At 40.8% G+C, this 17,800-nt stretch overlaps 1 protein-coding gene across 1 annotated transcript in view; it reads left to right on the top strand.

The window, feature by feature from the left end:
- Positions 1-17,800, top strand: part of IPO9 (importin 9) — a 567,644-nt gene that overhangs the window by 46,336 nt on the left and 503,508 nt on the right. The window contains exons 4-6 of the mRNA XM_069239031.1: positions 1,201-1,402; positions 4,274-4,362; positions 8,434-8,520. Coding sequence (XP_069095132.1) covers positions 1,201-1,402; positions 4,274-4,362; positions 8,434-8,520 — 378 coding nt within the window. The remainder of the gene's footprint in view (positions 1-1,200; positions 1,403-4,273; positions 4,363-8,433; positions 8,521-17,800) is intronic.

The raw sequence follows: 17,800 nt of genomic DNA, 5'->3' as shown, positions 1-17,800 counted from the left end.
TTTTAAATTTAGAATTGCTGAGCTTGCGCCTCTCTGGTTTTCATGGGAGTACTCGCCATTACAGTAAAGCTGCATTAATGAGTCGTATATACAGTTTTTAACAACTTGTACAAAAGGATATATGTCTTGTGTCCGTTAGTAGAAAACGGTACTCTCGCTTTGGTTTGATAGGAATTGCAAACCCATTTTGGGTGACATCGATTAGCCTAATGCTTTTGTTTTGGGTAGCAAAAAAAAGCCCACTCCTTTTCTATCTTCCTGGCTGCCACTGCATGTGTCACTTTCTTTTCCTGGGCTCTTGATAATTTTTCACATATAATTCAGTGCTTCTGTTCTTCTCAAGTGCTCAGACAGAAGCAGAGCAACTACTCCAAAATCAGTGTAGTCAATGAAGTTATTTATCTTCTGCATCGAGGCGCACTATGTGCTTATTGGCTCTATTGTTGACTTGCTTCCACTGGCGGTGTGATGCGTGGATGGCTGCATGAAACTGGGTTATTAGTTGAGTGGGAGGTAAGTACCCAAATCAAGTAATAATCACAACCCTTATCAGGACGAACCCTTGAAGTCCCTCAAATAACCTGCTTCCAACCCCACAGGTAACTATGATACAGAGCAGACAGGCTTAACTTAAAGGCAATGTGTAAAGTATTTATTCAGTACTAAAGCAGTGATTTTCAGTTGAATTGCAAAACAATAAAAACCCCGAAACGAATTGGAAAAAGAATAGAATTTCATAAACAAAATTACACCAAAATGTGAAAAATCCTAAAATGTTTAATGTAAAAAATAATGTGGCAAGAAGCAGACAGTACCAGTAATAATCATTGGTGGCAGTAGAAGACGACATGGGTGCAATTTGACACTGATTGCGTTGGAGTGGATCAGATACACTAACCAGGGCCATTGTGAAATACCTTACCTTCCAACCTTAGTCCTTTAAGTCCCAGTCTACCACAAAAGTACACTTGTAAAAAAACCCAGGACCTAAGGGGAGGCACTTGGAGACCTCAGGGTGGCAAGTATAGGCCAACCGGAGGGTCCAGTTGCCACTGGTCATCTGGGTGGCTGCATGAAAAGGCCTTGTGTAGCTTGTTTAAATGAGTTTTCCCTGATGCGATTACTTTGTTTTCCACTTTTTCTAACTCATCCTAATCTTTTCATTATGTCTCCAAAACTGTATTGCTTTTGATATTGCAGGCGAAAATAGTCATCCGGCAGCTTCTTCCAAATGGACTAAGGGAGTCAATCAGCAAGGTGCGCTCCAGTGTGGCCTATGCAGTATCTGCAATAGCGCACTGGGACTGGCCTGAGGCATGGCCCCAGCTCTTCAGCTTGCTGATGGAGATGCTTGTTAGTGGAGATCTGAATGCAGTGCACGGAGCCATGAGGGTCTTGACTGGTGAGTCCCATGAGTGCTTAAGATCTAGCTGTATAGGGTTCTGTAAAGCCCAGTGCATGAAAGGAGGAGGAGGAGGAGGCGGTAGTATTGAGCCAGCCATATACTGTAGTAGTGACACAGTAGGTGGAAGCAACCACTTACTTACTGGAATGCACTGTTAAGGATGGGAGATACACACTTTAAAGCATGTTTAAATAGGAGTGAACATTGACTTGGCCATATGTAGAGTAAAAATGCACAAATTAGTATTGTAATTAATAAGCAATATTAATATTCTAGTGAAGAATTTTAAGTGCTTTATAATGTGTTGCAGTTCCACATGCTAAAAGAACAATGCTACAAACTCGGCGGTGTAACCACATTTCTCAGTTATTTTTGTGGTAAATACGGAGTGTATTTTAACCTCTTAGCTGCTGGGCCTAACCCCTGCCTCCCCCCAAACCCCCCCCCCCCCCCCCCCCACCCCCCCAGGCTGAGCCCTTTTTTGGCTATTTGGGGTAGTTTGCGCATAGGCCTTCATAACTTTTTGTCCACATAAGCTATTCACGCCAAATTTGTGTCCTTTTTTTCCCAACATCCTAGGGATTCTAAAGGTACCCAGAGTTTCTGGGTTCCCCTGGAGGAGACCAAGAAATTAGCCAAAATACACAGAAAATTTTGTATAACAAAGAAAAATAAAATGGGAAAGGGCTGCCGAAGAATGTTTGTGTTTTTTCCCTGAAAATGCCACCAACAAAGGGTTTGCGGTGCTAAAATCACTATCTTCCCAGCTTTCAGGAACAGGCAGAGTTGAATCAGAAAACCACATTTTTCAACACAATTTTGGCATTTTACTGGGAAATACTTCATTTCTACTATTTTTGGTGCTTCCAGCCTCCTTCCAGTTAGTGACAGGAATGGGTGTGAACCCAATACTGGATCCCGGAAAGCTAAGCATTTCTGAAAAGTAGACAAAATTCTGAATTCAGCAAAAGGTCATTTGTGTAGATCCTACAAGGTTTTCCTACAGAAAATAACAGCTGAAATAAAAAAAAAATATTGAAATTGAGCTGAAAAAAAAGCAATCTTTCTCCACGTTTTACTCTAACTTTTTCCTGCAATGTCAGACTTTTTAAAGCAATATACCGTTACGTGTGCTGGACTCTTCAGGTTGCAGGGATATATAGGGCTTGTAGGTTCATCAAGATCCCTAGGTACCCAGGGCCAATAAATGGGGGGGGAACCCCCCCCTCCTCCACCCGCCCCCTTGGTGTTGGCCACTGGTCGTGACCCGCACCAGGGAGGTTGCTGCGGGCATCGGCCACTGGCAGACGACCGCACTAAGGGGTTAAAACCATAGGCAGGCATCTGGACAAAACTGCTTGCAACACCTCACAGACCACTGAACTCTTTGTACCTCACGATGGCACAAAGAAACCACAGCAAGGAGAACAGAGCTCAAAATCGTTACAGGTTAAAAGAAAACATTAATGATGTTTACGGATGGGGTAGATTTTTTTTTAAGCAATAGCATGTAACCAATGCGATTTAGTTATTGATTTAAATTCTTAAAATTGACAAGTGAAGAAAACTGATAGCTTACCAAGGGTGGTTAAGGAAGCAATAAATTTGGTAAATTATCACACCTAAGTACTCAGTCTTGAAACTCCTAATGCTCGAGTTAGGTCAGAGGATTAAACGTGGTGCTTAGAACAAAGCTGCTACCATGTCATCAAAGCAATTCCCCAGCAAATAGGTCTGGGAACACTGAAGGTTTGTATCCAGTGTTCCAAAATAAGATAAAAGACAAAATGATTTATTACTTTTCGCCAATCTACTGCAGCATACGCCTCCCAGAACCCAAAATCATTAAAAAAAAAAAAAAACACAAAAACAAGCTCCAACTGACCTCATTTGTCTTTTTTGTTGTAATTTTGCAATTCTCTGGCGGTTCTAACAGAGCCACTTATCTCCCATGTCTGAATTAATTGAGGCCCTTTTGCTGTCACCATTGTCAGCCCAGGTGGGATGCTGTTTGCTTGAATGAGCCATGCCAGTGTTTCAAGCCTCTCAGGCTTCAGCCTATTACAATACATTGTTCCTATTTTTCCAAAGCATCACTTTAGAAAGTTTGTCAAAATGTTTCCATTCACAAAGTTTTTTTTTTCCTGTGACTGTTACTGTTGGGTACTTTTTAAAAATAAATGGTTGGAAATTCACTAATATAGCATATCACTATTTTTTTTTATTGGGATTTGTTTTTATATAAAAATGTGTATGCATTTTTATGTAATCCGAACAGTAACTCCAGAACAAAAACAACAAACTCACATGTGGTGTTTGTAGTATGCCATCACTGCTATAAGTGGTAGCTAAACCAGTTCTTTTTGACAGAGATAAAGGACCCCGGTAAAAGCTGAAGTCTGTCTTCCTTGTCTTCATCGGGAAGGCGTGAGGGTTCCTTATGGCTATAAAGTATAGTCCCCTGAAAAAGTACTAGGATGACAGCTAAGTAATTGTTCCCTCTGGGGAGCTTCATTACTAGTTGCAAGCGCTAAATAGAAAAGCAAGTCCATCTTCAACAAGGTGGAGGTCAACGCAAAGGGAAAAACATTTTACAGAGCTAACCGAAAAGGTTATGCAGAAAGGCTTGGCCCACTTGGGAGTTGACTCTGGAATCTGTCTCAAGACAGTAATGTCTTATGAAAATATGTATGGACTTACAGTAGCTGCCTTACAAATGCCTGTAATTGAAAATGTTTATCAATAATGCTATATTAGCAAGTCTATACTACACAAACCTGTCTTGCAAATCTGTAATCATCTATTCTTTTCAACTAACTATTTTGTTTGTACAGTGAACATTCATTGAAAACTTTCCTTTTGTTCTAGAGTTTACCCGTGAGGTGACAGACACACAGATGCCCCATGTTGCTCCAGTTATTCTTCCTGAGATGTACAAGATCTTTACAATGGCTGAGGTATATGTGAATTGCTTCATTTTGTTTAGAAAGCACTCTTACCAAAGTAGCAAGTACATTTTAAGGTAATGGTACAACATTTAGGTAGAATAGTGGTAACTGGCTCAAGGGATGCTGAGGGAAAAACTTTAAGTGGCACATGTTCTGCAAGACATCACAGCAAGATGACACAGAAGGAGAGCATTCCAAAGCTTGGGAACATGTAGAGATTTACCTCAAATAGGACTGGACACAAGGAGGGCAAGGGACAGAGAAGTGCTGGGTGCTAGGTAAATTAAGCTTCCTTGTGGGGGAGTGACTGTAAAAAAAAGAAGAGATTTGGAAGGTCAAGACCATGAAATGGTTTGTAGGCAATTTATAAAAAAGAATTTGGAAATACAGCTAACATTGGGGATCTAGGTATGCTGAAATATTAGTAGTAGCAGTAGGAAGTTGGAGAAAATAAGGGTACTAGCTGATTTCTAGATCGTTTGAAGGGCATGTACATAGAGAGCACCCAAAACCTAAAATCCTGACAGCCACTAAACAGGAGCATGAAGGTTTATTGATCTGACAATGGAAAAAAAACAAGTATTGTGGATTTTTGAAAGAAATATGTCTGTGTTGGATTCTATGTTTGGTGTGGAAATTAAAATGGAATGGCAAGTTATGGAGCTTGGAATAAGGAAACAGAATAGAGGTTGTAAGGGGATGTGCCCGAGGGGATGTAGCAGGTAAGCATATAATCTAAGTCATAGTGTTGAGAGTGTAATGACATCCAAGCGAGATTGACTGATGCAACAGGAGAATGTTGCACAGTGAATAGGCAAACGGGGAAAAAAATAGTTCATTGACTCCTCTACATAGAAATGATACTAAAGCTTGAACGAGGAAATATGCGCAGCAAGAAGAGTGTTGCATAGGGAAAGAAAAGAAGGTGAGCACTGAGAAGTCACTCCTGTGAGGACTAAGGTGAATGCTGCTGTCCGCAACGCTTTGAATTAAAAACTGAGAAGTCACATACACATGGGAGTAAAGGTGAGCGCCACTTTGCGCTGCGGCGTGTGCATAATAAAGGTGAGCGCTGCTGTTATGTGCTCCTGCCACACACACACTAGTCACGCACCTGATTATATTGAAGCGGCTCCACACATGTTTGCGGAGGAATATAAATTACTCAACAGAAAATAAAGGAGCGTGGATTACAGCTCAACACAAATTACTCACTGTTCGAAAGAATAAAGTGTGTGGATCATCACTTCCAAAACGGAAGCCACCCATATTTAAAGTAATATGAGCTTAGGACACACAGCACACCTACCACTATTAAGGCTGTCATAAACTGTATTCACACAGCACACACTGCAGTACGCACAGCAGTGTAACTTCTATAATGCTCCCACACACAAAAGAAATTGCACGCCTTGGGCGATTTCTAACTGGACTGTAGTATTTGTGGCAATGGGAGCACTGAAGTGTAGCTGAGCGCAACTACTCTGGAAAAACCTGAACCTAAATCGACGCATCCCTCAGTACTACTTCAAATGGATGGATGCTCTTCCGTTGCAGCAGCTCTGCATTAATCTTGTGTAGTAACACGCTACACAAGATAAGATATGTATCCTCCTTCATTAAATGCAACCAAGCTCTCTGCAGTTACCCAACTGTCACTCCTAACATCCCAAACCCTTCTACATTATGTGATGACAATGCCATCATTACTTCACCACTACACAGAATCGTAAAATAATCTTAACATGTGGTTACATTTACTGCATCAGGAGATGTTCAAGATGCACTTGTAAAATAGCATGCATGTGTAATCCTCCTTAAACTCAGTGCGTGGAGTCCTCCAGAAGCATTATGGGAGGCGGTATGGTCATGGTGCTATGAAGTGTCTTTCTTTAAGGCTGATCTCGCCTCACTTAATTATTTGTAGAACCATCCACTTATCCTCCCTTAGAGGTTGCTTTGTAAGGAGAGAAAACATGGGATTCAAAAAGAATCAGAACAAAAGTATTAATAGGCTATCATTGGGAATTTCATTGGTATTCAGTTGAAGGATTATATTAATGCTGACGATTTATGTGTATAGTAGGATATGAGAAAGGGGCCTAAATAAACTATAATGGTGAGAATAAGGTATAAGGGTAGACTAAAGGATAAGAGGAAGGAAAGGGTTACACAGGGTTAAAATGAGTGCTGAGAATATGATGCACATAGCAAAATCGTTAGGTTTTGGTCAAAAGTTAATGGAAAGCTCATCCAGTGCCCTGAGTTGCAGTCTCCATATTGGGATCATGGGATTGGGATGTCCCTGAATAAAATGGGTGATTAGTGAGTCATGGTCAGAATATGTCCTGACCAAGTATTCTGTGCTAGTTAACTGGAGGAGCAGGTCCTCACTGTTATATAGTGTTCGGTGGCACAGCATGTGAATCTGCAGCGACTAATGCCACGAACAGATGTACACTGGGTAAGTGACATTTTCTTTATCAACTGTAACATGGAGGTCGTAACTAGAGGAGAAAAAGCAATACTCTTTCAGGTTGGGATGTCCCTTCCCCAGACATCCGTTGATGACCAGTGTTTTCCCAAAGTTGACAAAACCTTGGCTATCCTTATTGGTGTTGCTATGTCCAGTGGAGATTCAGATCTGTCCCTGTAGATTTCGTCCACCCAGAAGCATGTGGGACAAAGTAAACTGGGCTATTGCTATTAAAAAGATGTCATACAATTCTCACTGATCAGTGTTCACGGTGTATATGCTAGTTCAAAGTACCTCTTCTTCATCAAAATGATCCAACAGAAAGGCATATCTGCCCTCTGTATCTTCCATCTGTTGTAAGGGTTTGAATGGAATTTCGCCCAGATTATGGTGTCCCTGGCGGTGGCTGAGTATCATGTGCAGAATATCTTGTGTAAGGAGGCCACTTTTATCTCGGGGGTGCCACTTTGGCATTTTAATGAGCCCCTGTCTTATTGTAAGACAGAGCATTTGAAGGCTCAATGTCTGGTGTGCAAATCAGCATATCCATAGACCAGGCAAGCTGCAAAAGTGTCTTTGCCTTGTTCTTGGTGATTTAATAATTTTCAGTTTGGATTGAATAATCATTTTTTGTAAGCTAACAGAATCAGTCCTATGGTTATTTTGTCCTTTCACTGTTGGCTCCCACCTTTTTTTCTCAGTTTGCCATAGCTATCAATATTCTAGTGTGCTTTGTGATTAGTGCCTAGTCCTCTTTGTTAGGAGTCAGTTGATCTGTAAGTCTTGTCAGAATTTAGCAATGGGCCTAAAGAGAAGCCATACTATTGGAAACAGTCAGGTCAAATCCAGTGCCTTGCCACCTTGAAATCGGGGTTCTCTAACTGAACTTGTTTCAAGGTAAACTGGAAGAGTCACAACCACAAGCACACAGTGTCAGGGAACCAAGTAATTGTTAATTGCCGTGGTATATAAATAATCATTAATAGAACAGGTTGTTTTGGGTATTTATTCTGAAGTCAGACAGGTTGAATCGAAAAGGATAGTCCCAGATTCCAACCAAGTAGCTTTGTGCCTTTTTTCCTGCTGGAATGGAAACCAGTTGACCTCTTGCAGTTTAGTGATTTAGACCTAAGGGTTCACAATCTTGACACACAAAACAACTTTTCTGGACAACTAGGAAATTGATTGAGGCAGCAAAGCTCAAAGCATTTGACCAAATGGTCATCCTATATTGGAACAAGAAAGGACAGCAGAGTTGCTTGTTGGAAACCCCATAGTGCTATGTGAATTGTCATTATATCTTGAAGGAATTTGCTGTAGACTGTGAACTAGAGAAAGGGGTCAGACTTGCAGCACTAGGTCTGAAGGTCTATGCAGAAGTGCCCATATTTACATTTTTTAGGTGTTGTAAAAACAAAAGTTGCCTGGAAGGTGAACACAGCGAGTTGCAGAAAATTAACATTGTTGGGGTACTGCATTATGAAGGACTGCAATACTGTTAAAATGAAATTCAATAAATGTATGAATGTATTTTCTGCATCTCTATGCATTCAGAAGGTGAACAATTATTTGGTATTTATTGGGTATTTTTATTTTTTTTGCAGGTGTATGGGATACGCACAAGGTCACGTGCAGTGGAAATTTTTACCACCTGTGCACACATGGTTTGTAACATGGAGGAGCTTGAGAAGGTAAGAAAGCGTCCTTTCTTTGCATGTCTTGTCCAGAGCAAACCAAGTTTAAATAAGTTTTCAATTTAAAATCTGTCTTTGTGTTCCATTTCATGACCCACATGGGGCTAGTTTGTACAGGCTCCTGTAATGTCTGTCTGAGAACAGGCACGTTCCTTCTACACATAAAACTACTACAATCTACCCAATGCTGTGCCATTTCTTTTCTGTTTCTCTTCATCTGCTTACGACCATACAGTGAAATGGTTCTAGCTGGAAGACTTCCAGTGACACTTTGACTTTGATGTTAGTAATTGGTGCCTACAAGTCATTAACTGACAGTAGCAGTGGTTGTTAGGAAGCACATTTGAGGTTTCATTTTGTTTCCGAGCTATATGTGGTTTAATGTGGTTTCCAGACTGCATGTCCTCGAATCTGGACTTCATGCTTCATTGAAACTGTGGTGCACATTTGTCAGAGGTTCTTGGCTGTTACATGTGTTCTCCCCTTTCTGTGGGAACACTTAATCTCATGATGCATTGTAACTAGACCTGTAGAGCTTCACCCCTCGTACTGCCTGGGTTCTCTTCTGGATTCCATCTCTTTTAAACTGCTTTTAAATAAATCTCCAATACATGATTTCTTTGTGCTCCTTGTTTGTTGTTTCATTCCTATAGCTCGTCATTCATAGACTTTTCAATAAGCATCAGTTTTAAATCAACATTGTAAGCTACTGTTGTCCTGCCTTCACCGCCTCACTTCAAAAGGCGCACCCTACTCTTCAATGTTGGATAAGTCCTTGCCTTTTTGGGGGATATAGCCTTTTGTCATGTAACGTCAGTAGTTGATGCATTAAATGATTTCCTAATCAAGGAAAGAAAAAGTATAATTGCACAACAGGAACTTCTGAAATGTCTTTTTTTTTTTTTTTTTAATCAGCGAGATTTTAGGACTACTCCTAAGTTAGCACTGACTATATTAATGGGCCTATCTCTTTGGTCTTGGTAGATGAGCCAGGTCAAAATTCAACCTTCTCCTTCTGCATGCTTGGAGATTGTGTGCCTTACAATAATGCCAACTCAGTTGTGTTAGTTTAGTGTGTTGCTCTACAAGTTGGTCATGTTTCTCCTTACCACTTTTAGTTTTTAGAATTAACACGTCTGAGGGGCCACTTTGGTTTCCTGTGGTGGCTAACTCTACTGTGGGTGTTGCTGTAATGGTGTGTGTTGCTACTATAATGAGCTGCTTAACATTGCCTTAAAGGCCTCCCATTTGTTGCTGACGTCTGTTCTCTTGTTGGCCTCGAAGTCTGTCAATTTCTTCCCTGAACATGTAGCTAAATGAAGTCTCCTCCAGGTCCCGGGGTTGCATTCTCCACTTTGCGATCATGGTCCCTGAATAAAGAGGCGATCAATGGGTAGTGGTCAAAATGTGTCCTGACCATGAATTCTGTGCTAGTTAACTAGGGGAGCAGGTCCTCACTGCTATATAGTTTATCAAGACTAAGAAGGAGGTTGTAAATAGAGGAGAAGGAATACTCCTTCAGGTTGGAATGGTCCCTTCCCCAGACATCAGTTGATGACCAGTGACAAAGCCTTGGCTATCCTTATGCTGCTGTGTCCAGTGGAGATTGAGATCTATCTCTGTAGATGGGCACTCATTGCTCGGAGTTTCACATTTCACTTTGGTTGCTGAACTTTAGTACTGTCATAAGTTGCTGCACCATAACAACTTGCTTTTTTTCCCCTTGAAGCTGGTTTTGCATGTTTCCTTCATTTCTGTGCCAGAATTAGCGTGTTTTTTTTTCTCCCATATTACTCAGCAACCTAATTCAGCTTCCTGTATTAATTCACAGTACATTCGTGCAAGGCCTTGCTAGTATTTTGCTACTAATTCATTTGATTTAAGTGACATTTTCCATGAGTGCCTTCCACATAATTCATTGTTAATTAAAATTTATGAACACTCCACAGAAAACACCATTTCAATTCTGTTTTTTAACCTCTGGGAGTGTAGTAACTCATGTGTCTTAATCTATGCAATTTCCCTTCTATCCCGTAATGTTGAGGGTATCTGAGTATTGTAAATAAAGCAAGCTGAATCCTTCTCCAGAAGTGTAAAAGTAGTTTATTAGGCAATAACCTTGTGGCACCTAAAGGACAGGCACTACAGCTGCAACCAGCAAAAACAATTGATCATCATCAGATTTCTAAAGTGAACAGCTACTGCAAACAGTGTCCTGGCACAGAGAGAACAGATCCCTGCAGTACCCCAAACAAAAGCAAGGAATATACTTACTCTGTAGGCTACCAATAAAAACGAGGTTTTGAGAGCCTTTCTGAACTGCTGCTCATTTTCAGGCATGCTGAATTGCAAGGGGAGGCGATTCCAGGCTTCGGTTGCCAAGAAAGAAAAGGAAGAGTCCCCCTTCTTGTTAAGCCTAATTTTTTGAGTAAGAATTAGCCCTGCATCAGTTGATTTGAGGGCTCTGACAGGACAGTAGTTAGGAAGTCTTTTTGAGAGCTATGCAGTGTCAGTGCCACAGGAAGCTCTGTGTGCGAAAAGCAAAGTTTTGAAATAGATCCTCTCTTTAATCGGCAACCATTAACGCTCCTTCAAATAAGGGGAGATAAGAGTCATCCACAGCATCCTTGATAGCTGAGCCTTTGCACTCTGATTCACCTGAGGCCAAGATAAACAAGCAGGGACTCTAATGATTCGGGCACTTTGAATTCCATTGCACACTGTGTATTCCACAGTAACACATTACTACACATCTCCTCTCTTTCACAAATAGTGCTCTACTCTCAAACTGCACACAAACTCATTTGTACTTTTGGTAATGTTTTAGTTAGGGTGTGCAGTTCTCTTCAGATACTTAGAAAATATTTCACAATTCACAGAGTCTTCAGATACAGGAAGTTCTTCGGAGCCAAGAATTCACACCCATAATACACATGGGTTTGCCCCCTCCAGTATGGATATAGGTAAAAAGATACAAATAAAGCAATTTTTCACATAAATAACATTAGTATACTCCTGTCATAAATTGACGTATGAAGTCTTCCTAAAATGTTCTACCGTTCTCCCTCTATGTATTGACATAATGTCTAATATATGATTTATGTGTAGTAACTAATTCAACTTAACTTGTGGTGGTGAAACATATACCATTGGAGAAATCTAGGAGAACAGGCCATCTAAAAGTATTATAATTGGCAGCAAGGATATACTAAACGTTTTGCAGCATCTGTTTGCTATTTTCCAACCCTTTGTTAAGCAAAAATGAAAAAATAGACAAACAAGTTTAAAGTGTGAAATCAGGAATCAAGCTTCAGTTAAGTTAGGTTTCAGCCCATAGAATTCAAGAATAGTATTCATTCAGTTCAAGAATTCCTACTATCTTCAAATGGATACCTGAGAAACAAGCAAAACCCTGCTTTTGAAGTTTCTCGAGCAGTTCTAAACTTTGAGTTCAAAAGGAAAAGAAACCCTAAAAAATATTCCCAAACTCTTTTCTTTAGTTCAGGGTGGTTCTTGTTCAAAATTGAACTGACATCAATTTGTCAAATTGATTCTTTATCTGTAGAGACTACCATATGTCCTTTCAGGAGATGTATACTTGTTGCTCTCTTTTTTGTTGATCTTTTAGCTGCAGGTGATTTGCTTTCACTGTTTTCAGAGTGTACCGTAATTGTATCTGGCTTTCCCCTGATTGTCTCTGGCTCTCCTCTGATTGTCTCTGTCCTCTGAGTCTTCCAGTGTAGTCTTTCAGTACTTCTCATTGATTCTTGTCAGTTATCTCCTCTTTGCACATTCTGATCTTCAGATTATTTTGTGAATTATGCAGAATCACTTGCCCATAGATGTTTGCTTTCCTCTGCATCAGCAGCTTGACTCACAGTAAACCGCTTTTCTCTGGGGGTTCCTGAAACTCAGTTTTTTAGATTTACACCTTTCTCACAAATTGAGGTTTCAATCTCTTGTTATTCCTGTTCATGATATTGCAATATTTCTTAATTTTGATTCTGATTTTCCTCATCCCCTGTGGGTCCATACAGCAAACCAAGCTTTCTACTATGTATGGTATCACTACTTCTTCATCTGCAGGCTTCACTCTGTGTGAGCTGCTTGGATCCACTGTCGGATACCAGCAGACCTCACAGTAGTGTTAGTCGCAAGAATTATTTTGTAGGGCCCCTTCCATCTTGGCTCCAGAACGTTTTTGTGAATGTGCTTCTTCACCAGCACTCAGTCACTTTGCACAGAACTTCTGTTGTTGATGGGGTTACCAAATTCACTTGATGAGGGACAGATTGCACCACATCAGCCAGGCCTTTTGCAGTAATCCAGTACAGTGTAATCACTTATCAATACAAGTGCAGTTGAATTCCAGGGACCCTGATAGCGCTCCCCATAGTGACTATCTGTGGAGAAAAGGATAGTCTTTCTATTTGGAGTATTTCTAAAGCTTATCAACACAAGTGGAAGTGCATCAGGCCATTTGAAAGTCATAAAGTACACCTTAAAAAGTTAGGATTCCTATACTGCCATTCATTCTTTCAACTGCACTTGATTTGTCTTACCTGTAGCTGCAGTAAAACCTCTGTTCAGTTTGTAAAGTTGTACATAATAGTTTAAGGATCTCAGCTTTAAACTGAATCTCTGTGTGTCTCAGTAGGCTTATGCATACTGAATCTAGAAATCAACTCTCAATAGTAATTTGGCCACTGTTACGCTATTGCATCTCCTAGTTGGGTAGGTCTCATCCCATTAAGAAACTTAGCACACTGTCACTAATATTTAACTCGGACCACTGTAAACAGGCATGGTGATGGAAACAGCTTGAAGCCTAGTGAATGATTCTTCAGCTTTTCCTGACTGACTCCTGGTTACTGATGTTAGTTTGTCTTGCTTAATCCTCTGAGAAACATTGCATCTTTGACTTAGATGTTCAGCTACAGCTCTAAAATGGTGGTAAACCAGTATTTTCAGAATATTCTAATGAGGGCATCTTTTCCTACTTGTTTGGCCATGCATCAACCTGGCCATTGATAGCAGCATTGAATCAGGTGATTATGGACTGTCAGAAGTTACCCAAACCTCACAGAAATCTCTTGCAGCCAGCTGTTTCCCACCTTTTCCTTTTCATCTCCTAGTATGTCCTCTGGAAGCCTGCTGAGCTTGCTCATTGTTGCTTGCACTGGATTCAACAAAAAACAGTTTGCATTGTAAGTTTCAGCAGTTTCAGTTTGAGTTAGGTTGTTCTTGCTCTTTCCATTTGATTGTTACAGTTGCAAGAATAAAATACTTCACAACCTTATCAGCATATTTGGTGCCCAGAGCAAACACATCACCATTCATGAGCAACACATTTTACAACTGTATTTTTTTTTTTTTTTTTTTTTACTTTACTGTAAAGAATCCAACAAGTTCAAAATATGTCTTATTCCTGGATAGAATGTCATAAAACCCCTTTGTGATCTTAATTGTCCAAAATCATGTACCACTCCAAAACCATACATCCTATCTGTGTAGATTGTCACACTAAGTTCATTAGGTAGACAGCATGCTCTTGTCAGTTCTGCTTCTTGTGCTGGTTAATGTGCAAAAGTATAATGCTTCAACAATTTCAGAAATAGAACATGTAGTATATGCTGCTTTTAATATTCCATAATAGTTTCTCAGACAGTAACCATCCACAAACAGCTCAACCACTTTGAGTGGAGTGTCTTTTATGTCTGTGCTTAGTTTGGTACATAATTGTGTTACATCAGTGCAGTCACTGTCATATTCTTCTTCTTCTTTGCTTGAAATCGGCAGTAGTGTGACATGATTCAATATATTGCACCTTTTAATTGAAATGTAATCAGATGCCAACATTTGCTCATATTTTGTCAGGCGACTGCCAAATTCTGAGTTGGAGTATGAGTCAACAAAATCTCAATCTCAACAAAATCTCAACTGAATGTGGAACTAACACAGTAATGGTGTAACCCTTCATAATCGCTTCACTTTGTTTTATGGCAAGAGAAACCACTGCTACAGATTACAAATAACTAGGAAGAGCTGCGGAAACTTGATCTAATTTAGCCTAGAAGTAAGAGATGGGCTGCTTCAACTCACCATGCTTCTGCACTAAAACGGACAGTGAGCACCTTTTCTTTCGTGAGAGTATTGGAAAAAGACCTTCTCATAATTTGACATTCCTAGAGCTAGTGCGCTGCAGAGTTTATCTCTGAGCGTGAGGAAGCCATTCATATATCTGTCATCAAATGGGTCCGGATCCACAATGTCTCTGTGAGTAGGCCTAACTAAAGACTTTGTAATCAGTGAACAGTTTGGAATCCACTGACGACTGTTGCCAACCTTCCCAAGAACATCCTCAATTCCCACTGGGTAGTCTGAGGATTCATTCACAGGACTGGTGAAACACATTCTTTTGCCACCTTTCTTGCCTCTTTCTCAATGTGATGACCCATATAGATCACTTCTTCCATACATACTGTGTTGCCCGAACGCAGAGTTTCCTTAAAGAAATGAAAGACAAGAGGCGTTTGGCAAAGCAGGAACAGTTGGTTTAATTAAATGTAGCGGCCTGGAGAGCACAGTACAGAGTCTGGGTCTGATGACGCTCACGGGGCCCAGCGCGATCCTTCTGGGGCTCCGGCCCCTCTGGCACAGGGCCCAGGAAGCCGCCGGAGAAAGAACCGCCTCGCGGCCCAGGCCGCCGCCCAAGCCGCTCCGCGGCCCCGATCACGTTTCGGGGCCGACCGCTCCTCGCTCCCCAGAGCAGCATCTCGCGCCGCTCAGCCTCTGCCGGGCGACCACCAGCCCACGGCAGCGCCCGTCGCTTCGGGGGGGGGGGGGGCCTCAGGGCGTCCCCCTGCCGGGCCAGTCGACGGTGTTCCGGGCCATGGCGGCGGAGCTCGGACGGGCACGTCCTAGCGCGCCACCATCTTGGCCACGCCCCCTCAGTAACCTTTTTAATTAAGATTAACACATGCGTACTAATGTTTGTGTCTTTTTTTGCAAGAATCGGTACTGAGGAAGGAGAGGGAACTCATAGAGGTATAACCTAATGGCATCCTGGGTATTGCCTTGAAGTTTTGGTATTCATGTTGTTATGCCATGAAGAAGTGGCTCACCTCTGTTAAATGCATGTTGGCTTTATGGGTTTTTGGTGATTCTTTATATACAGAATAGGCCATGTGAGGTTTTATGATACATTTTCTACAAACATCAATGAGTGAAACCTCTTCATATATATATATATCTCACCAGGGTTACTCCAAAATTATTAAAAGACCATCACCAGCTATTTCCTGCCAGTTGTAGTTTGTAATCTCTGGTGTACTATTAGCTGATAGCATCAAAATTGCGTCTTATTTACCTCCAACCAGGAGGAACAGTCGCCTGGGGAATGGAGACATGTAGGGATCTGTGAGAAAGTGAAGTGAAGGTGAGTTTAAAATTACCTATATGCCCAGACATAATTCCTATTTATTGTAATTGGGATAGGGGAGCGATAAACAGTGTGATGTGATGGAAACAAATTACATGTCCTTCACATCAAGTGGTTGAATATTTCAGCCTATTTTCCCCTAAAGAGGTTGTCGGCTTTCTTCAGGACCTTTTTATTAGAGATCCCATTATATCAAGAAGGATATTGAGATCTTCTACTGATCTGGAGGCTTTTGCTGTCAGCCCTAAAAAAAAAAAGGAAGGTGAGTGCCACCCACTGCACTAATGAACCCTGCAAAAACGTTGACTAAAATGGTCCAAATCCATCAGTATCATCACTTTATGCCGCCTATGTTGTACTTTATGTGCAATATTGGCCACACTAGATTGGTGTGACAGGAATACAGTAAAGTCCCAAAGAGGTATTCCCACAATGTTATTAGTGGTCACAAACTTCTAAATGATAAATATTTAAGCAATGAGAGTGAAAAGCACACTTTTTTAATTAAAAAGAATTTAGGAGAGATGACAAGCGATTGCTTTGAGTATTTACAGTAAATCATATAGAAAATAATGGATAAATAAATTAAAACAAACGTGCAAGAAAATAGAACTTTGCCAAATACATAAAGGAGACATCATCCTGAATCTCTAGAACTGTGTATTCTACTTAATCAAGTGTAGATAAAGATGTAAAAATTGCCTCTCTTACATTATGTGAAGTATGCAAGCCTACCACCAAACTGTTTTTTGGTTGTTTTTTTCAGACATGCTGATAGACCTAATACGATTAATTTAACTTGGGCAAATATACAAAGGTGTTGTATGTTTAAGTATAGTGGAAGGTTGAGGGGTGGAATGTAGAATGTGGGGAGATGGAACCTGGGGGTTGGAGGTTGAGGCATTCTGATATGGGAGACGGTTGAGAAAGGATGTGTGGACCAGCTTGAGAAAATAAACTTAAGATATACAAGATTACGTGTGTCCTCATCTTTACATTTTGGCGACGAGGGAAAGGAAGATTCAATGAAAGAAGTAGTGGACTTTTAAAGGTTTGACAGGATGTACTCCAGGCGCACACTACGGAGGAGGTGAAGGAGTAGTACTTCACGCAATTTCAACAGAAGGAAACACATGAATTGAACGGGTGCGCGATATGGAGGCACGGCAGTGAAGGTGGGCTTTCAGTTTTTATTTTATTTTGGTGCTTTCTGTTCCTCCTTCTTCGCTGCCTTTGCCTGCCCGTTTGAACTGCCGTTGTGGGTTTGGTCGCGCGGCGCGACATCCTTTTCTGGATCCTAGAGCGTACTGTACATTCTGTGCTCTACGCGCAGTAGCGAATCTTCGCATCGTACCGGATTGAATTTAAGTGGAAGACTGCCGTGTTGAGGATTACATTAGCAATATACCTTACTTGTTTGCGCAGCCCTGTGTTGGAGTACACTTGTTTCTTGCTGTTCCTGCCGTCTGTGCTGTTCTCTGCATATTGTTCTGGGCGGAGCCGGGACTTTGTCTTCTAGACATAAACAGAGGACTATCGGATGGTTTCTTCTATTATTGTCACTAAAGAAGGTCTTTAAAGGAAAAATGCGAAAAAGGAACATCTTTGTGACAAATATTCATTAACTTTATGAACAACTAAAGTCACTTACATAAATTTCTTTTTATTTATTTATTTATTTTCATATTTTTTTCTCCCCCCTTTTTATATTTAAATATACTTATTAAAAGGAAAAGGGAGAAAAGATGCGGTTTGAACCTCCTGCAAAGTTTTTACAGAACAAGGGAAAACCACCATTGCATTGGACTAGGTGGAAGGAAGAGTTTTTGACTTATA

The sequence above is a fragment of the Pleurodeles waltl genome, chromosome 6 (genome assembly GCF_031143425.1).
Source record: "Pleurodeles waltl isolate 20211129_DDA chromosome 6, aPleWal1.hap1.20221129, whole genome shotgun sequence".
In the NCBI taxonomy this organism is placed as follows: Eukaryota; Metazoa; Chordata; class Amphibia; order Caudata; family Salamandridae; genus Pleurodeles; species Pleurodeles waltl.
Note: the sequence above shows the minus strand (reverse complement) of the source record. Positions and strands in the feature narration are given on the sequence as shown.